The sequence below is a fragment of the Halichoerus grypus genome, chromosome 3 (assembly GCF_964656455.1).
Source record: "Halichoerus grypus chromosome 3, mHalGry1.hap1.1, whole genome shotgun sequence".
Lineage (NCBI taxonomy): Eukaryota > Metazoa > Chordata > Mammalia > Carnivora > Phocidae > Halichoerus > Halichoerus grypus.
This window is the reverse complement of record NC_135714.1, coordinates 29,592,873-29,615,328: the sequence shown is the minus strand read 5'-3', so window position 1 is coordinate 29,615,328 and position 22,456 is coordinate 29,592,873. Positions and strand designations below refer to the sequence as shown.

The 22,456-nt window shown below is 36.9% G+C and overlaps 1 protein-coding gene across 4 annotated transcripts in view; it reads left to right on the top strand.

Annotated features, from left to right (window-relative positions):
- Window positions 1–22,456, top strand: part of ARAP2 (ArfGAP with RhoGAP domain, ankyrin repeat and PH domain 2) — a 183,982-nt gene that overhangs the window by 148,279 nt on the left and 13,247 nt on the right. For all 4 annotated transcript variants that reach the window (XM_078068483.1, XM_078068484.1, XM_078068485.1 and 1 more), the window contains 4 exons: window positions 7,936–8,075; window positions 15,676–15,758; window positions 16,844–16,879; window positions 18,751–18,814. In XM_078068483.1, the coding sequence (XP_077924609.1) occupies window positions 7,936–8,075; window positions 15,676–15,758; window positions 16,844–16,879; window positions 18,751–18,814 (323 nt within the window). The remainder of the gene's footprint in view (window positions 1–7,935; window positions 8,076–15,675; window positions 15,759–16,843; window positions 16,880–18,750; window positions 18,815–22,456) is intronic.

Below are 22,456 nucleotides of genomic sequence, written 5' to 3'. Positions count from 1 at the left end.
CGTTAGTGGTCAAGTACTGACAGAATATCCCAGCAGGGCAAACTCAGCTTTTATCTGGATAGTTAGGGAATGCTTTCCAAAGGAAATTAGCATCGTAGCATTATTGAGAAAGCAGGATATAGTCCTCCTTTTCTTGATTTAAATGCTTTGTGAGATGGGCGCCTGGGTGGCTCCGTTGGTTAAGTGTCTGCCTTCAGCTCAGGTCATGATCCCGGGGTCCTGGGATCAAGCCCCGCAGTGGGCTCCCTGCTCAGCGGGCTCCCTACCTCTCCCTCTCCCACTCCCCCTGCTTGTGTTCCCTCTCTCACTCTCTGTCAAATAAATAAAATCTTTTAAAAAAAATAAAAATAAATGCTTTGTGAGAGATTAGGATAGGGAAAATAGAAGGGGTTGCTGGTTGGGATGATATAGGGGTGGGGTCACTGAATTCAGTTTTGGATGTCTTGAGTTTTAGTTGTCAGGTGTTCAAGGGTATATTGTCTAGAAGGGATCTATGTACCCATCGCTATGGAGCACATTATTTGGAGCATGGTTTTAGTCTTTGGAGAATATAACATCATGCATTTGTAGTGTTAAAGTAAGACATTAGAGAACTGAGCATAAAATTACCAGCATTAGGGCACAGATGTATCAAAAGAGGCCCCGTGTATGAAGGAGCAATCAGAAAGGTTGCCAGAAAAGAAGGACAGAGCAGTGTCATGGAATCATCAAAGGAGTAAGTTTTAGGAAAAAGTATGTTTAACAATGTAAAATGGTGCACAAGGCCAAGAAAGGCACTGGAAAATTTATTATTGTGGTAATGATGGTGGTGGTGATCATGATAATAATGACCATTACTAGGAAGTGTCTCATTATAGAAAACAGAATTCTATGTTACATGTTAAGAGACCTGAATTGTAATTTTTAACCTTGTCGCAAAACCTTTGTGAGCCACAGTTTTCTCATTTATAAAATGAGATCATATTACCTATACTTCCTACTTTAGAAGCTGCATGGGGGACACCTAGCAGGCTCAGTCAGTAGAGCATGCAGCTCTTGATCTCAGGGATGTAAGTTCAAGCCCCACATGAGGTGTAGAAAGTACTTAAAAAAAAAATCTTAAAAAAATCTTAAAAAAAAAAAGTTGCATGAGAATCACATGAGATATATGAACACTTTGGAAAGTCTAAAGTGTTAACCTATGTGTTTATTAAGAGTAATATGCTTAAAAACAACATGGTGATTTAATATAAAAATATTTACTATGCTAAATTTTATTTCTAAAAGTTTATTATAATTCAGTGTAACAGTAAAAACAGAATAGAAAAGTAGTTTCTACTTTCTGTAATTGGCTGCACTGTCAGTAAAACAGCATGGAATTTCTGGCACTTTTCTAGTCAGTCCTTCAATAGTAATTATAATTTTATTATTTATGGAGACTCTAATTGTAGAAGAATGTCAATGGGCTACTAGTTCTATTAAGCATTACTTCTTCAGTACAACTAGCATAAAGGAAAATAGACTGGGAATAAGTCAGGGGACATACTTGGCTTTTCCTAAGAAATAGATTACTTTCCAGCAGCTATTACCAGTTTGGTTTCTACTCAGTTGTAGAACTAAATTTTACTGAAATGCACTTTGACTGAATGTCATACAATGAGTACAATGTATCTAAAATTCTGCTTCCTCCAAATTATAAAAAATACACATGTTCTTTGTCACACTTGGTTATTTGTCTTTCTCAGCCTGACTTATTTTACTTAGCATAATACCCTCTAGGTCCTTCAAAAACAAAAACAAAAACAAAACAAAACAACGAATAAATAAACAATGGAATCAGACCTATAAATACAGAGAACTAGTGGTTGCCAGAGGGAAGGGGATGGAAAGGGGGAATTAAGCAAAATGGTAAAGGGGACTGGGAGGTATAGTCTTCCAGTTAGAGAATGAATAGTCATGGGATTATAAGGCACAGTGTGGGGTGGGGGGCGCCTAGGTGGTGCAGTCAGTTGAGCATCCTACTCTTGGTTTCTGCTCAGGTCGTGATCTCAGGGTCTTGAGATCAAGTTCCGAGTCAGGCTCCGTGCTCAGCATGGAGTCTGCTTGGGATTCTCTCTCCCTCTCCCTTTGACCCTCCCGCTCATGCTCGCTCGCTCTCTCTAAAATAAATGTTTAAAAAATAAAGGCATAGCATAGGGAATAGAGTCAGTGTTATCATAATAGTGTTGTAATGAGACAAATAGTAACTATACTTGTAGTGGATATAGCATAAACTTGTCAAATCACTAAATTAAAACCTGAAACTAATGTAACATTGTGTGTCAACTATACTCAAAAAAGAAAAAAAAAGAGTATACATCCTCTGTATAATCAATGTCAAAGGAAAATTTGCCTAATTTTTAATTTGTAAGAAATTTTTAGGTGTTAGGCAATAAATATTTCCAGTATCACTTGGTCGTGGCATGTTTTCAAGAGGATGTCTCTCCTGGAAACTGCCCATTTGTCCCCTTTGCAGTTCACGGGCAGAGATGGAATAAGGAATTTTTTCAGATAATGTACAGCCCTGAAGAAATAATCTTTGCCAGCAAAAGGGGGGGACACATAGAGATCATGAAAAATAGACCTTTTTTTAATTCCCTTGTCTTGCTCAGAACATATATAAAAGAAATATAAGAGGTAACAATACATTTTAGTTACTATGCATTTACTCTGTGCCAGATGGTGGGTTGAATGCTTTGCATTCACCATCTCATTTATTCTTCGTAGTTAGTCTACTAGTACTTAACTAGGCCTTCTACAGATGGAGAAATTAGGATATGGAGACATTACAAAACTCCCCCAAGGTGACCTGCTTATAAGTGGCGGAGCAAGCAGTTGAATCAAGATGTCTCCAAGTCCAGTCCATATATTCTGTCCTAACCGACCTACTGTACTGAAATCAGGGATAAATCAGATTTTAGTTTTATAAACTCTTAAAAATTCCGTCTATAAATCATCAGGACTTTGGAAGTATAGTTCTTTCTGTTTTTGCTTACTGCAGACTTAGTATAGAGAAAAATGATGTATGTCATCTGTTAATTAAACAAGCAGTTACATACTACTTTTCTGTACCAAACACTGTTCTAAGCACTTTACACACCAAATCCATGGGGTACTGTAGGTGTCCCCATTTTGCAGTTGAAGAAACTGAGATTCAGAGATTACTGCCTGAGATTGAGTGTAGGATGCGATTGTCATTAAAACCCAGTTCCAAAGTATGCTGTCAGTCACTGTGCACTGTCAGCTCTCACATAGGTTGGGGAGGAAAATCCAAAGCAGACATTGTTTTAAAAAGCAAATATGAAATTATCATGTACTTAAGAGCTAAATTATTAAGCAAATATGGTTTATGTATTCAGGAACTAAATTATATCTTAAAGACATAAATAACAAGTATGGACTAGAATAGTTAGAACAATCTCTGTTGATAAGTTGGGCACAGAAGGGGATAGAATTTGTATAGAAGCAAGGAGAATGGAGTTTCTCTCAAGTTTATTAAGGTGATCAATTTAAGTCATGCCATGGAGATGAGGATTGGTCTTCCAAACAGTATATTATGATCAACTGAATTATGAATATATTTTAATTTAATATTTTATAGAGAGGGGTAGGAGAAATTCAGTTTATTTAGCCCTTTATTTTTTTTATTTTTTTATTTTTTTAAAGATTTTATTTATTTGACAGAGAGGCACAGCGAGAGAGAGGGAACACAAGCAGGGGGAGTGGGAGAGGGAGAAGCAGGCTTCCCGCGGAGCAGGGAGCCCGATGTGAGGCTCGATCCCAGGACCCTGGGATCATGACCTGAGCCGAAGGCAGACGCTTAACGACTGAGCCACCCAGGCGCCCTATTTAGCCCTTTAAATGTCGGGAAAAGAAGTTTAGACTTTTAATAGTAGGAAAGTAAGGCTTTGAAGGGAGTTGGGGGAGGGGATTAACGTGTTAGAACAGCATTTCCATAACACCAATCTGGAATCATTTGCTGGACCTGTTATAAAAGAGTGCATGGAGTTATAGAATCCTGGAATCCCCAGGTAGTGGGTAGAAAAGGCAGGGGTTAGAAGATAACATTGGGAGTGAGGTGGAATTGAGCCCCAGAGAGAAATTCTTAACGAACAATGGCTGACTAGCCAGCTGTCTGCCATGGAGGATAAAGGAGGAGTTTATATTTTAGAAGTACCATTCCTGGATTTATGTTTCTCCCTCCCCCTCTCTCTGTCTCTGCCTCTCCTTCCCAGAACCCTTCCACCTCCTCTACAGATCAGTTCTTTTATTGGGATTAGGGACCACTAGTTAGGAATTGTTCTTTTTGTATAAGAACTTGAGGTTTTCAGATGATTTTGAAAAACTCCTTTCTGTTGTTTTCATTGCCCCAGTAATATGATAGTCTGTTCTGTTTAAATAAATTTGGCCATTCTGTTTTCCTTCATGCATGTGAGTTTTAAGGGCTTTTCTAATTAATAACAAAATTATAGCACAACTAAGTACTATTTTTTTTGTCTTGTCTCCCCTGTTAATTCAAAAGATGCTTTAACTCCAGTTGTGCCTTCCTTGCCCTAGCAATCAACAAGAAGGGGAGAGCGATACATGATTTTCTAGAGACAACAGTATGCTGGAATTTTATTGGAATGAAAGACAAAGATAGTAAAGGAAATTCTACCCATTAGGGTACATCCCAGAATCTTTCTCTGAAGGAATTAAGTGCTTTGGGGAGTGCATTAAATCTTCAGATTTGTTACATTTGGGAAAAAATTAGATGATTTTCCCAAGTTACTTAACGGCTACTTTTAGTACATTAATCATATGCTATAGCGGGTTTCTTTTTCAATTAAAAGCAAATTTACAGGGTGTGTCCTATGTTTTCTTTTTTACATTCTTAGTACATAGAAGTATTCTATGCTTATTAACTTACACCATGCTGAGGATTGATGTCATGGACCCTATGACATGTGAAATCATTCTTTTTGATTGGATCAGAGGGATTTGATGTATACTGAATGACCGTAGCAAAGGATGTAGCCAGGAGGACTGCTTATGTGGCATTTGAAATACTAGAGCTCTGAAGTTTGGATCCTTAAAAAAAAAAAAAAAAATCTAGAAAGATCACTGTGTTGGGAAGGACTATGAAGAGAGCAAGACCTCATGGAATTGAGAAGCCCTAGAGCAGGAGTTCTGGCCAGAATCTCAAGAGTTATGAAGCAGAAATTTGAACTCCAGCTCAGAAGAGACGTGCAGGGCAAAAAAAGCTTATATTCTGACAAGCTAGAGTTGAATTCAAACCTGGACAGGGTCTGGACAGCAGGTAGAGTGGACACATCTGGCATGACCTTTTACTGAACCAGATTCCCATAGAGCAGAGGACCTTAGTAAGCCTTCTGCCTGGGGTGAAGGGGAGGGACTGAAAATAGAAGAGTGAAGTACCCCACAGTTGAGGGACCAAGCAGTCCTGGAAAAGTTTGGAAAAGTGAATTATTGAAAGCCATTTAATTCACAACTGATTTTGTTACATGCTGAGTCACACAGGATGTACCCCAAAGTATGTAGCTTCATTTTGTCCTTTAAGTAGTGGGTAATTTTTCTACATGTTTTAACATTTTGAGATCAGGCAGAAATTTAGTTGTGAGAGCTTTTAAAGTCTTTCATGTCCTTGATAGTTATAGAACTTCATATTTCAAAGTTCTTTTCACTCTTCCCTCCTCCTTCACATATATTTCTCTCGAAGCCTTCCTCTTGAGTCCTTTAATAATGTATGCTGCAAGATTTAGCTGATATACTCAATTACACAAGTATGAACCAAACACGGCAACAATATTTTTTCCCCTAAGCCTATTTTCTCTTTGACCTACAAATGGTTTACTTAGGCATTGGAAATATGGTTATTGGTAAAATTTGAAGGGTTTATTAATTTGGACAAAAATCTAAATGAAAAAGTATAATTAGAAGGTGTGAATGGAATTTGTTTGGCTTAAGCAATATATAATATCTATATCTCCCAACTTGGTTATAGTTTAAACTTTTAAAAAATGATTTACCTGTTTCTAAACCAACAGTGTTATAAATGCCTTTCTCCACTTCCCTGTTCTACATCAGCTGAATCACTAAGCCTACTGACTGTTTTTTGAATTGTTCACTTCTGTCAGCAGATATAGTTTTGCTTGTCAGCTCACATTGAACTTGTCTCCAAGATTGTATATTACTAGAACCAGGTGCATACCAGACCCTCAGTACTTTATGAAGAAATGAATGATTTGATGTAATATGAATTTCAGTGAATAGATTTATATTTATTTTTTTCTTGACATTCCAGTTGTATTAAAATACATCTTTCTTTTTATTGGAAAAGTTATTTTTAATTTAAATAGAAGTTATTTAGCTGTTAAAATATCATTTGAAATATTTTTCTGTGGAATTGAATATTGAATAATTGAGAAGACAAATTTTAGCAGTGTTTTTCAGAAATTAAAGTCGCTATCTACCAATAAAGAAGCTATTTTAGTATGACAGAATGAGAGGCAGACTCCCCACTGATTAAAAGAATGTGTCTGTGGCTAGTATATGTATTATGAAAACTATTGGGGTTTGTTATTTACATTTATTTGTATATCTGTGCTTAGCATCAGGGATATGATTATTCTTGGGAATTTTTGCTTCCAGATATTCATGCCATGCTCATAGTTGAGTATAATTACAAGGAACTCTTTCTATTTTTTGAACTTTAGTTTTCTTATGCTGATTATAATTGTGAACCTCTGTGTATTATTTGTCATAGAAGTACAAGTTTTCCTCAAACCAAGGAAATGTTAGATTTAAGACTAAGAGTTCTTTCTAAAACCATTCAGGTTATTCTGTAAATTTCAGAAACAGTGCATGAATTTAAAAATTTTATCACCTGACAGCAGAAAATTGCTAAAGGTCCTCGTCTGATACAGTGTCCCACCCTACATCTTTTTGTGGTCATTCTCTAATAGCAGGCCCACAATAATCTGCAGGATAGGTATTATTACTCTTATTTTCCAGGAAGAACAGACGTTGACACCATAGTGACTGTGTCGTAGCTGTTTGACTTAAGGTTCCTCCCCCCCACCCCACCGCCCGTTCTTCAGTTCTCAAGTAGGCAGTTGAGTATCGTCTAGATTTCAAGGAGGAAGCTTTAGACTGGAGTTGTATTGATAAATTTCTACAAGTACAAATTTGGTGTTCTTACCAAAAAGTATTTTTATAGAATTGGTTGAATGTTTCTAAGTGTGGGACATGGCAATATTGTACATGAAATGTAGTTGTTGATAAATGCTCTACCTTAGCAGTTTTGCCTTTTTTTACCCTCACCTGGTTCCGATGTATAGGATTTTCTTTAGTGCCCTAAGAATTCCTGGATTCCTGAATCAGAATTCTGGGAGAGGCTTCCATTTTTGCCTCTGTATTTGCACTTTTTTTTCAAGAGCTGTTCAAAAGAAATATAATAAAGCCAATTAGGTAAGTTTAAATTATCTAGTAGCCACATTAAAAGATACAAAACAGGTAAAATTAATTTTACTAATAAAGTTTATTTAAACTCATTATTTAAAATATTATAATTTGAGCTTGTAATCAGTATTACAAACTTATGATTTTTTTTACCTTTTTTTGGTACTAGGTCTTTGAAATATGGCATATATTTCATACTAATAGTATGTCTCAGTTGAGATTAACCACATTTCAAGTGCTCATTAGCCAGTAGCCAACTGGACAGCATAGGCAGGCCTATAAGTAGATATGAATACCCTGACACATGGTGCTCCCAGAAATTAACCATAGGCTTCTTACTGGTAAGAAACAAGTTACTATTTTATATTATCAAAACAAAATATAGAAATGTTTTATATCATATTCCAAATAAATGAAAATATACTTAACTTACAAAAGCAATGTTGTACCTTACAGAGAGGAGGGCCCTGGAAAGTATCAAAGAAGGAGTCTTGAAAATTAAAGAAGAACCATCTAAAATACTGTCTGGAAATAAGTTTCAAGACCGGTATTTTGTTTTACGAGATGGGTATCTCTTTCTCTACAAGGACTCAAAGGTAGTTGTATATTTAGTATTTGAATATGTATGCATGTTTGTGTAGGTATTAACATTCTCATTTCGTACCTCTGTCAGTCCTCTCTTGACAGTCAAGCCCTGTAGTAAACAGAACACACAGTCAGCTGATGATTTCTTGCAGCCTCTGGATTATAACATTAATACACTAAGTAACACAGTGAAGAACTTCATATAGCCTTTTTTTTTTTTAATATTTTATTTATTTATTTGAGGTGGGGGAAGCACAGAGGGAGAATGAGAGGCAGACTCCCCACTGAGCAGTAGAGCCCGACGTGGGGCTCGATCCCAGGACCCTGGGATCATGACCTGAGCTGAAGGCAGACGCTTAACCAACTGAGCCACCCAGGCGCCCCGCATATAGCCTTTCTGAGCACTTCTCATTTTTTAGTGCAGAGAAGTCCTTAAAGAAAAGTCTAATATGTGTTACATAAGCTAGCATATAAATCAGCATCTTCATCAGTAAAATTAAGAGCCATCAAAAAGGATGAAATCTTACCAATTACGTGGTTGTAACTGGAGGGTATTATGCTGAGCTAAGTAAGTCAATCAGAGAAAGACAATTATCATATGGTTTCACTCATATGTGGAATATAAGAAACTGCACAGAAGATCATAGGGGAAGGGAGGGAAAACTGGGAAGAAATCAGAGAGGGAGACAAACCATGAGAGGCTCTTAACTATAGGAAACAAACAGGGTTGCAGAAGGGGAGATGGGTGCGGGGATGGGGTAACTGGGTGATGGGCATTAAGGAGGGCACATGATGTGATGAGCACTGGGTGTTATGCACAACTGATGAATTACTGAACTATACATCTGAAACTAATGATGTACTATATGTTGGCTAATTGAATTTAAATTAAAAAAAAATGTTACGCCCTGAGACAAAAGTTTATTTCTAGGATGAGAGAAATAAATGTTCTCTATCCAGTTTTGGGTGGTGATTACAAGTGTATGCAGTAACATCTCTACCTCCTTGAGGTTCAAATAACACCTACACAATAATTTAAATGTAGAATGACAGCAGGATCTAAAGGCACTTTTTTATATTGAATTATAAAATTTATTTGGGTATACATTGCTTGCATACTTCAAGTGTGTGGTGCTTCGCTGTGGTCTGTTGTGGAGATGTATAAACACAGACCAGACTAGTAGCATCTGTGAATATGTTGTGAAGAAAGGATTCATAGGCAGCTTTCCAAAGCTCTGTGGTCTCATTTTTTTATGGCTTCTGTTGAGCTCCCCACATGCTTTGACCACTTTCCCTGTATGTTCCTCCAGCAGAGAGGCCTCCATGTGAGCATGAATAAATCTGAATAGCATTCTTCCTTTGATTAGGACAGTGGACTCTCTAGGCAGGGGGGCTAACAAAACAGCACTGAATCCTGCAGCCCTCATCTATTCAGAGAGCTATATTAAATACTGTACTCGAACTCCCACCTTTTTATTCCATCTCATAGACCCAGCAGGGAGTCTGTATGGATATCAGATAGTTATTATTTATTATCATTCTTCAGTTTTTCTAGTAGACAAAGAGTGGAGTTTGCAGAAGTGAGGCACAGAAGAATTTGGGGTTGTGTGAACTGAACACACCAGATTTTGAGGTTCATGAACTTAACAGATTTGTATTCATGAAAGTAAATTCAGGACTTCACAGCTGATTATTCTAGCTATCTAGAACTGGATCTGATTGAATTTTCTTTGGTTTTCTTCAATGGGTCACCCACTTTGACCTTCATTAGACTGACTTCCTTAATCCTTGCCCTTCTATATACATAATATGTTGGTTAAGGGTCACTTTTGTAGTTGGGTACCTGCTTAAGGTATTTAAAAATGAACCTGAACTTTTTGGTCCCACTAAGGAACCAACGCTTCTTTTTTTTAATTAATTTATTTTTTTAAAGATTTTATTTTATTTATTTATTTGACACAGAGAGAGAGATAGCAAGAGCAGGAACACAAGCAGGGGGAGTGGGAGAGGGAGAAGCAGGCTTCCTGCTGAGCAGGGAGCCCAACGCGGGGCTCGATCCCAGGACCCCGGGATCATGACCTGAGCCGAAGGCAGACGCCCAATGACTGAGCCACCCAGGCGCCCCAAGGAACCAACACTTCTATTGTGTAGCAACAGAAAGTTGCTCTATAAAAAGTAGAGTTCTATACATTTCACTTGGATTATCTCATTTTACGTTTATAATAACCCTGTGAAATTAGTACTATAATTATTCCCACTTTACAGATGAAGAAATGGCGCTTACCAAGATATTACATAACTTGCCCAAGATACCATAGCCAATGAGCAGCAGAGTGTTCATTCCCAGGTGTCAGATTCCAAAGGCTCCATGCAGGGACTTACTAAACAAATAATAATTTTGCATTATTTTAACTTGGTGGATAAGTCTTTTTCATTTAAGCAGTACCGAAGATTCCCAAATATGACAATCCATACAATTCGTTTTTTTATAGTGTTTTCCCCCAAGCTGATGTAAATTTAAAAATCTGCCACAGGAAGCTTGTTCATGGACAAGTGATTTTTTTTTTTTCACATGGATTGATTTTTGTGAGAGAAATAATCTCATACCCTTTAACAATATGTTTTAAGAATTTATATCTTTTTGAAAGGTTGAACCTGCTCAGTCTAAGATAATTCATAGAGTGACAGTATTGAGTTTGTCTTAAAGAGTGGTTTTTTGTTTTTTTGACATTTGAAATACTTCTTTTTCCCAGCTTTATTGAGGGATAGTTGTATATATTTACGCTGTACAAGATGATGTTTTGATACACTGCACATTGTGAAACGATTACTTCAGTCAAGCTAATTTAACATACCCATTACCTCACATAGTTACCTGTTGGCTTTGAGTGTGTGTGTGTGTTTGTGTGTGTGTGGTGAGAACATTTAAGAGGTACTCTCAGCAAATTTCAAGTATGAGGTACAATATTAACTGTAGTTATCATGCTATACCTTAGATCTCCAGGACATTCACTTTGCATAACTGAAATTTTATACCCTTTGACCAGTATCTCTCCATTTCCCCACCTCCAACTCCTGACAACAACCATTCTACTTTCTGCTATGATTTCGACTTTTTTAAATTCCATGTGTAAGTGTGAGATATGCTATTTGTCAGAAAGACAGTGCTTTTTAAGGGCATTGAACACATTTTGTTTTTATAACAGTGACCCCAGGTTATGGAATTATGATTATTGTGCTTAAAAGTTGTATGTGTACATCTGTCAGAATAAATTAATGCAACGGATACTTTAATTAGCACATTCAGGCAAGCAGAGGAGACTTGGCTTATGGTTTTCCTTAAATTACCATTTTTTTCAACACATGATTTTATGTGGCCGGTTATTTTTTCATGTTGCTGCTCTGTCCCTTTTAATATTGATGGTTGAGTCACTGGCAATGTTAACATTTCCAATTATTTTACAGTAAATAAGCAATAGCGAAAACCTAACTTATTTGAATAAACAATTGGCTCTGCCATTAATATATGTGTGCTTGAATATACTTAGAAAATGATTTACTGAGAAGGAAGTGGAAATTACAAATTGAAAAGTATATTTAAAAAGACTGTGTTAATTAAAGATAATTTATGAATGCTCATTAACAACAAATTAGGGTAATACACAGGGGAAGATATATTTTGTTTTGAGTTTTCCCTGTACAGAAAATGTTAATTAAAATGTTTTCAGACTTGATTTACATAAAAGGTGAGAAGTTTCAAAGAATATTACCATTATACTGTTAGTGGTGTGAAAAAAGCAAGTGGGTAAGGGAGGGGTCATTACAAATTGCATGCACTAATAAGCAGATTCCTTTTAGGAGCAAGAATAATTTTTTAAGCACACTAATTTAATTGGCTTAGTTAAAAACTTTATTTTGAATTATAGTGCCTGAAGTAACACATTAGAGACTTCCTAACAGTCTAGTATATTGAGCTTCTTGAAATTCTCCAGCAAATACACATACCAAAAGAGAGAACTGTAATAAACCAACAATAATCTTGCCAAATTAGATTTCTTTTTATAGAACTTTCCGTTAGTATCCTTACAGTTCCACTTTATGCATATTCAGTTTAAAGACAGAAACTTAAAAAGCCTTCTTTCCACCGCTGCTGATTTCCTCTCAAATTCTGTCATTAGTGTTCTTTTTGGACAGGACATATGGTATAAAGTAATGAACCTGCATGTCAGGAGAATCTCTTGTATGATTTCAGACTCTATTGCCAAAAGTACGTCAAAATGTAGGCAGTCCTGGCATTACTGATGTCCTGTTATAAATGAAGACTACCTGCTTCAGCACTACTGCTCTCATTCTGAACTGTGCAGATCCCGTCATACTGCCTCTCACCTTACCTGGCCGCCTCCCTCGGGACTGAGTCCAGGGGACTCGCAGTCTCAGCTAGGAGGGCCATTCCCCTCAGCTGCGGTCTGATGTAATCTCTGACAGGTGTGGCCAGGAGGCTCCACTACTGGATACGTTCCTAAATTCTCCTTATTCTCCTTGCGTTGACTCTTCCCTACATGGAATACTCACTGCCTTACAAAGCTACCTCACAGTTCTTTATTAGACTTCAGTGCTGCTCCTTAACATTCAGTAAAGTAGCACACTACAAAATCAGTACCCCAAAACCAGCCCTCAGTCAGAATAAAAAGACAAAACACATAAACTACCAGAAGATGATCTTAGCAAGAAGTACAGGCGTTATGAGGGAAACTACAGAACTTCACTGGTAGAAATAAAATTTATGTAAAGTCTACTAATATTTATCGATAGATTTAATGTAATTCTTTTCAAAATCCCAAAGGAATTATTTTTAGCATCTGGCAGAAATGATTTGATAATCACCTCAAAGTGTAAACAGATAAGAATACTTGCAAACATTTTGGTGTATAAAAAACAAAATAATTGTGTAGTATTTTCCATCCAACGATCATGGTTATACAGTAAAGCTGAAATAGCTGAGATAAATATGATCCTGGAATAAAAATGAACAGAGATAGCAGTGGTACCATAAAGTCAGGTAAAAGACCTACCTGTATATTAAGATTTGTTTTTGATAAATATGCCACCATAAATGCATGTCTAAATAAAGGTTTGTTTAATAAATAGGGCTGGGATAATTCTTAAAATTTTTCAATTTAAAGTCTCATCTATACTGTATATGAAATACATATTCCAGATTGACAAAAGAAGTAAAACTTTAAAAATAGCAACCCTTCACATTCCATGGCCATGCAATTCAGTCTTTGTCAGCTATGTGAGAACCTTTAAAGTTGAAGAGATAGTTAAGAAAGTTCAAAAGAAAAGATCAATATGACTTCCTAAAAATAATAAAAGTAAACAGCAAAATTAAGACAAACAGCAGTTTGTGTAGAATATTTCATTTAAAAAGACAAGGCAATTTCTTTTTTCATATATACAAAACTAATTCAAACAAGTAAAGACAGATAAATTGTGGACCAAATCAAAAGTGAAAATTGCTAATGAATATACAAGTGTATGTTTAATTGTAAGTAAATGTACACTCTCAGTTTGGCCAAAATCTTATTTTTTTTTTTAAAAGATGTTATGTATTTATTTATTTGAGAGAGAGAACAAGGGTGCGAGCGGGAGGTAGGGGAGCAGAGGGAGAGGGACAAGCAGACACCGTGCTGAGCATGGAGCCTAATGCAGGGCTCCATCCCATGACCCCGAGGTCACAACCTGAGCCAAAATCAAGAGTTGATGGTCAACCGACCGAGCCACCCTGGTGCCCCCAAAATCTTATTCTTAAAAAAAAAAAAAAAAGTGTTGCTAGTGATTCCATTTCTAGAAATGTAGCCATAAGACAAAAAATATCCAAAATAACTATTTTAAATTATCTACCATGATGATAATAGCAAACATTGATTATAGTGACTAGGAGTCAATTCACCATGTTCATACCAGGCCTCATCAATGCCGTAGAGCACTGGTCACCCAAGCATTATTCCTGATCATCTTCTTGCTTGCTTTTGCCTTTATATTTCCTCTCTATTCTCTTAACCTGTTTTATCTATGAAAGGCAGTTTTTAATTTTATAAACATATTTTCTATCCTTTACTTTTCAAATTCAGCTGCTTTCATGAAGAAAAGACTTCATAGTAATAGTTTAACTTTCATAGAACTTAGTTCTAATTTCAGCTAATTGTACTTAGTACTAAATTTCAGCCAATATTTGCTAACTGGGCTTTTGCATACTGTTCTAGGATTCTAACTTGTGTGTATTATTGTGTCTCTGAAGCGATGTGTCCTAAGTTCCTAATAACAACAGCTGTAATTTACTGCACACTTTTGCTGATTACTGGATTAAATGCTTTATAGACATTTTTCTCATTTAGTCTGTAGAATAATCCTTCAGAGTACCCCTTTACTTACTTCACCTTCTTTTTTTAAGATTTTATTTATTTGAGAGAGAGTGAGTATGAGCAAGGGGAGAGGCAGAGTGACAAGCAGACTCCCTGCTGAGCAAGGAGCTAGATGTGGACATGGGGCTCCATCCGAGTACCCTGAGATCATGACCTGAGCCGAAGGCAGCCACTTAACTGAGCTGCCCAGACACCCCCTTACTCAATCTTAATAATAACCCTATGAGATACTCAATATTTTTATTATCCCTCTTTACTCACAAACAAGAAGAGCAGAGCAAAGTAACGTGAAGTCACAAACTAAGTAGCAAGCCAGATTTGCTCCCAGGTTTCTATGATCCCAAACCCCTTGCTCTTAGTTATAAATGCTATATGTTTGAAACAAAAGATTTCCTTCAGAATTCTTAGGGTATGGGGAAAGCATGTGTTAATAATAATTTCCAAGGCTGTTATCTTTATAAAATTATTTCAGGTTATCCAAGGATCTATAATAAAGTGTGTGTGGTTTGATATAAGTTTTGAAATTAAAGTATAATGATTCAAGTTTTGCCTCATGGCCTATGTTCCAGGATTTTTAAAAAATATTAGTTACAGATAAATATGTCAGGATGTGTATGGAGAATAGATCATTGATCCAAAGTAGATGTAAATTTTTAATAGTCTACTTTAATTATTTGTGAAAAATGTTATTAATATGGATACTTGAGATAGTTCAATATATACCATTGTTTTCATCATCCTGAAATACAAAAAATACAGAAAATCATAATGTATTTGGCAACAAAACCTAACATGAAGGTAGTTGTCTTAGTTATATGAATGCAGGGTGCTGCCCCAGACAACACTGATGGAATTACATAATACTGCACATGATTCTATTTTTAAAATGTGAAAAAATTGAAAAATTATCAGTTCCGATTTATATCTGGTCCCAGGTGTCTTGAATAAAAAATTGTGTCTGTGTATATATGTACACACATATATAAACATATATGTGTATCCAAAATTTTCTACTTAAATTTATAACCTTGTAATCAGAACAGTCTTCATGTACTAAAAACTTAGTATAACATCCCTAAAACATTAGAGAACTAAATAATTCTAAACCCAGTCATTAATACTTAAGGAAAATAGAAAGATATTTATAAAGTCTATTTAATTACAAATTATTTTGTTTTCCTTACAGAGTAGTAAATACGACAAAATGTTTGCTCTTGGTTCAGTGAAGTTTTATCTTGGAGTGAAAAAGAAAATGAAGCCTCCAACAAGGTAAAGTTTGAAAGGGAAGGGTTTTTGAAAAGTGAAAGTTGTAGGAATATGTATCTATTTAAGGATTTGGAGGTCAGAGGCATTAATCAGGCTTTTTATAAATTAAATTATAGACAAAATCTTTGAGCTGCCACAGACATGGTCTTTGAGCTGCCACAGACATGGCAGGGGACCTGTTGCAGATCAAGGGAACTTCTGTGGGCAGATAAAAAAGCATGATGTTCCCACTGAAGTCATATTCCTTGGTGATGGCGTCTCTGCTGCATAAAGCAAGAAATCCCCAGAAGGCCCCATCTACTGAAAACACCTGGGTTTTTCTCCGCATTCCATTCCTTGATCAGTCGCACAACCTGGGGACATAAGGAATGTTCCAGACAATTCTACACACAGGAAAACAGCTTCTTGATGCCTGGCTGTGTAATTTGCCCTTGTTGTTTTGCCAAATTTGGTAGTAAACCCACAGCACCCAGATGGTGGAGAGGAAGTGGACCCTCTTATACATTGTCCTCCTCTTCAACCTTTGAATCATGCCAGCGTGTGCTTTATGCCATACTTTCTAGTCACAACTTAATTTGATTAGCTAATTAATGTTTTCACAAATACTTATGAAACATTTTCATGAACTGTTAGATGCTTACTTTGGGTTTCTGTTACTGAAAATGTTTCTCATTTTTGCCTACATGCTTAATGTGTAAACCCAACACATACACCTGTGTTGCTGTTGACATATTCTTTAATTTCCCACAATATCAGTAGGAGAAGGTATATATCTTGTTTTGGCCATTTTCCTAGATATCTATCCTTGCTCAGCCAAGAGTATCTTCTGAGAGATTTCCCTCACTTTCCCATGACATCATAAGACCCCTTCCCTCCATCACCCTTGAGCATATTTAAATTTGTAGCCAAACCCCTCACTTATCATTCACCTCGAGATCAGTCATACCCATTGAATCATCACTTGTATCTGTTCTGTTATACATTGCCACCATTGAATTATCTCCTTAATATCTAATCCTGTTTTCAGTTTTGTACAATTTCTTTTTTAATATGTATTTAATATGTGTGTTTTTTCCCATTGGATTTAGTTGGGGATTGACGGCGTATTCTGAAAAACATCACTGGTAAGTTAACAGCTGACAGTTTTTGGATTGGATATATTGATAACTTCAGTAAACAAATAATGTTATTGGCAGATAGATCTACAGACAGGAAATGTTTCACCAAAGTGAAGTTAATTTTTTTTAAAAATACTTTGAGAAGAAGAAAATAGATTTGCTTCAAGGTTTAGGTCCATTTCAATCCCAGTGTCCTACTTGCTAGTGCTCTCCTAAGAGAAACTACGTCTGATTTCTCCCTAGTTATTATGTGAGTGTGGAATTCCCCAGCTTTTATGGGATAAGCAGGCAGAATCCAGTTTTATATAAAGGATAAGAACTAGTCAAAAGTTAGTATAAAAAAAAACCTTGGCCTCAAACCTTTTCTTTGCAAATATGTACTTTTTTCCATTGATGTCACAGGATCTAGCCAGTCTCCCTAGAGATTGTACTATGTCTTCTTCTCCCATCCTAGCTGTGTCTGACCAACCACTAAGCCACACGGGATCCGCCTCTTAAATTGTCTTTCTGATCAGGCTATGCCTTCATCTGTGTGGATTATTCCAGTTATCCTAAGTGCTCTTTATGCCTCTGATTTTACTTTTGTTTTCTAGAATATTCTCTATCCAGCCACCAAAGGGGCTCCCTAAAATGCATTGTGTTTCTTTCCTGCATTAATGCTCTTCTACAGAATAAAGTGCAGGATTGTTGGCACAGCACATAAGGCCCTTTAATATGAGGCTCCATCAGCTTTATTTCCCATGGCTTGCTTGCTTTTTTTTTTTTTTTTACTTAAGGATAAAACAGTAATCTGTCTTTAATTCACCATACATTCCTTGCTCCTTCATCTTTCCATGTTGAATGTATGTAGTCGCTTTACTGAGCCTTCTCCCACACTATATGCTGCTCCCATCCTCTTCCTACTGATGTGCTGGACTCAACAGTCATTCTTCTTTCAAACTATAGCTCACATGCCCCAAAGTCTTATCGGGTAACTCTCACCTCTAATCATTACTTACTTACTTCTCGGTTTCTGTAGTGTTTTGCACACATGGGTGCTTAATTATAGAGAGGACAGTGTCTTTGTGAGAATCTAATGAAAGAAGCAAGAATTTTTTACAAATTTCATTTTAACATTTTTACAAATAATTTTTCATACAGGAGTAAAAATACATAATTACCTTGAAATGTCCATGTCATTTTAACATCACTTACTGAATTTTCCTTTTGTAAGAATCCTTTACTGCATCCCCAAGTGTGCTCTTTCTATATTTGTGTTCAACTTGACTTTCTCTTTCTCTCACTGTGTTCTAATTTATTGGTTTACATGCCTAGCTCCTCTAATAGACTATGTGAACCTTGAGGGCAAGATCTCTGTTTTACATAGGTTTTCAATAAAAGGTTACTGAATCAGTGTTATTGGACATGCGGTAGTAGTTTTTCATTTAGTTCATTTTTCATGAGTTTTGTGGGTATTAATGTTTATAATCCTAATGGTGGAGACTAAGCCTTTTTTAAATGTCTGCTCTTTAGAAAATGTGCACATATTTTTCTTCTTAGGCTCAGAATTTCTGGGGAAAAAGATGTTTAACATCATGTACCTGAAAAAGTAAATACATTGACCTTTCTGCCTTTCCAAAAATATTGCTGACCATTTTTCAGCAGTTACCAAAGCCTGTAGCTGTATTTTGTTTAAACTAGCATATTTTACTATTACTTTAATGTACATTTAACAGAAGCCTGAAGCAACTTATACTGAAATACTCCCATTTTGATTGCATTAAGTCATGAATCAGGAGAAATCCAAAGAGGTTTCTGATCACTTAATAACCAAAAACACACCAGAGAACAGTCTGCTGTCTTTTTGAATTATGTATTTTATAAACCTTGTTTTACAGGCACATTTGTTGTGATAGTCTACAAACTCAGATGGAGTGGATGGCCAATGTCTTCATTGCCCAGGTACGATCTTGGTTTCACCTCTCCAGCAAAGAATAACCACTGCTCATAGGAAATGTTAGTGTGATGTACAAAGCATTTTTAATGAGTTTTTGTGTATGCTTTTATTTTCTCGTTTATATATTTTTAAAATATATGAGAATCCGAATTTATCCATTACTCTTCGAAAGAGAGCTTACTGTCTTTGTTGAGGCTTCTTTTGTTGGCACTCCATCAACTCCTTACTGTAGGAGAGGTGTACTGCTTCAAGATGGTAGTATAAGAAAGAGGAACTTGTTTTACCAGAGTCCCACATTCATCTTCATTTAGAAAAGTGTGCTGTTTTCTTTCTTGTTCTCCCTATGGCCGCCTACTCCCCCACCCCCCACCCTAGCCTTTCCAGAAACAAGGACAGGAACCTGCATTCCTTTAATACTTACTGTGTGCTGGATTCTTTGGAAGAGTTAACTCATGTATTCTTTGTAACAAACCATGCGGGGCATTGCTTGTAAATGAGGGAATAAAGGTAACGAAGATTCTCTAACTAGCTCAGCACCATACATTTAGTCAGTGGTTTAAACCCGGGGGTGCCAGAAGCTAATACCTATACTCAATCCCCCAGTTAGTCTCCTCCCTATAGGAGGACTGTGTCTTTGGGGGAAGGGTTAAATAGTCTCATTAATAGGATTGTTTCTTTCCCCTCAACTTGTTTGGCTGAATTCCCAGCAATGCTTCCCAAAAGAGCATTGAAATTCACTGGTAACGATTAAGCTGCCACTCTTTATTACTGAGGACGTACTTCCCTGTTTCTCTTATAAGTGGGAAGTTAATTCACCCCCAAACTTGGCCCTTACTTGTTTTGAAACCCATTTTCTCTCTTCACTTACTAACCTTTCCGGTGGTTAATAAACACTGCTCTTCTCAGTCTGACGCTACTGTTACTACCAGAAAACACAGGCAGAAAAAGACTGTTTTTAGAGACTTTTCCTCTTATTTGTGACTTCTCAGAAATTCAGATATTTTAAAAAGAAAGCAAACTAGTTTTGAAGTGTTTTAGTAAAATTGGAACCACAGAATCAAAACTGTTATAGTGTCTGTGGTACAACTACTCTGATTTTTTGTTGTTTTTATAATTGAAGTCACTAGACTCTGTGGTTGAAAATCAAGGTATAAATAGAAATAACCAGAAAGCAAAGGTTGCTCTCATGGCCAGCTGCTTTCCCCCTGCCTCATCTGTCCTTCATTGTCTTGGCCCCAGAGATTCAGCCCAATTACTTTTCCTCTGCTCGTTCCACTTCTTTGGATTAAGATAAACACAAAGACCTTCTTGGATTTAAGGATTTAATGGCTCACTTCCATAGGGAGACAGGAAACTAGCAAATGTTGATATATATATGTTAACACACACACACAGTAAGTGCTCCTTAAAAGGAGTTCTTTAGGGTGTGCAGAATACTTTTCTAATATCCAACCCCATCTGCACCCTGATTCAAAAGCGCTCTAGATTTTCACTTCTGTGTCACATTCTCAGAGAAATTCTCCCTCATCTTCAGACCAGTCGGACGTTCAGGCTATAGGAACCCTGGACATTCTGTACGTCAGTTGTATTTCTAATTAGAAAGCGTTGTGTAATTAGATTTTTCATTTCTGCCTCTCCTACTAAAACGTAAACTCCGTGAGAAGAAGGGCTCTGTCAGTCTTGTAAGACCTGTATGGACACCTTCACCGGAGAACCCAATACCATTTACAAAGTACATCGAGCCCCACATTGGGCTCCCTGCTCAGTGGGGAGCCTACTTCTCCCTCTCCCTCTGCTGCTCCCTCTGCTTGTGTGCTTGCTCGCTCGCTCTCTCAATATTTCTAAAATAAGAAAGGGGAGAGAACGTAAATAATTTGACAGAATTTCAAATAGATATTAGTTTGATAAAATAAGGGAAAGGAATGGGTGTGACTGAGGTAAGGAAGGGCACTAACTAGGAAAGGTTCTCAGGAAAATGCCTTTCCAAATAGCTGACAGGTATGCGGAGACCTGTCTGAAATTAGGGAGCAAATCATGCAGGTATGCAGGAGTGGGGAAAGCATTCCAGTTACAGGGGCCAGCAAGGACAAGGTCCTGAGATGTGGTTCCATGAACGTCATGAAGGGCTGTGTGCACGAAGATGTAAAAAATGAGGACACCACTAAGCAGATCATATAGTCCCCATTTAGGAGTGTGGGGAACAGGAGAAGGATTTGATCTGATTTATATTAACTGAAGAAATAATAATTTAGTTTGTTGAGGGCACACTATTGGGGGTCCAAGATGGAAGCAGGAAGAACAGCTGTGAAAAGATGGGCAGCTCAGACTAGGGTGGTAACAGTGGACATGGTGAGACATTAAGATTCAAGAGTAGTTGAAGGTGGAGCCAACAGAATTTGCAGATTGATTGGCTACAGCAGTTTGAGAGAAGGAGTACAAATCAAGGAAGAGTCCTAGGATTTTTTTCTAGCCTTGGGCAACTGGCAAGTAGAAGTGATAAGATCAGAGATGCAGAAGAAAATTGAGAGTTCTTTCAGCCATATGAAATTGGAGATGCCTGTTAGATATACAAATAATATGCTGAATAGCAAAATTGGATCTGTAGATCAAAAACTCAGGCAAAGGGTGCCTGGCTGGCTCTGTTGGAAGGGCATGTGACTCTTGATCTCAGGATTGTGAGTTCCAGCCCCACGTTGGGTGTAGAGATTATTTAAATTAAAAAAACAAACCCTCAGATGAAAATTTGGGGATGCAGTGTAAATTTGGGGGAAGTCAGTATTCAGTTTGCATTGAAAGCCCTGAATTTGGGGTAGATATGAGAATATAAAATGAAAGGAGGGTATGGTACAGGGAGAGGAAGAAAGAAAAGGACAGAAGCAGCAGCCCTGGGGCATTCCAAACTTTAAAGGTTAAGCCGAGGAGAAAAAAAAAGAAATGAGAAGCGTTGAGAGGAAGAAAAAACAGATAACCAGTATAGAAAATCCAGTCAAGGAATTTGCTATGCAGATAAATAAGGCTGTGTGACTAGAGAGAAAGAAGAGGTCAGGGTAGGTTTTGGGGTTTCAATTTATTTGTCTTTAAGATGGGAGGGTATGTACTTTGCACAGATGCTAATGGAGAAAATTCAGTAATTGGAAGAAAAAATTGACAGAAGAGGAAAGTGATTTTTTTTTTTTTTTGTATTGGAACTGGGCTTTTTTTTTTCCTTCCAAGTTTTTATTTAAATTCAAGTTAGTTAACATAGTATAGCACTGGTTTCAGGAGTAGAATGTAGTGATTCATCCCATTGAGCACTTTTGACTGAAGAAAAGTTATTTGTAACCAGAGTAAATACTGGGAAGAAAAGGGAGCCTCATTTATATGGCTAAAAGATGCAGGGAGAGTAGTATATTTCATGGTGGGAAAATGAAATTCTTCAGTGATTACTAGTAGTTTTTAAAATTAAATCAGTGAGCTCACCTTCAGTGAGTTAGGGAGGGATATTGGAAGTGTAGGGGTGGAGGAAAGGTGAGAAATAATCTTCAGAGAGTAAGGAAGCCAATTGCACTATAGTAAAACTTCAACTTAATGCTGAGTGCTTGCCTGAACTTTAAGGTTAAATTTAAAGTGAGATGAATCTATAGAGTGACGGTCTTTTTTCTTCATCA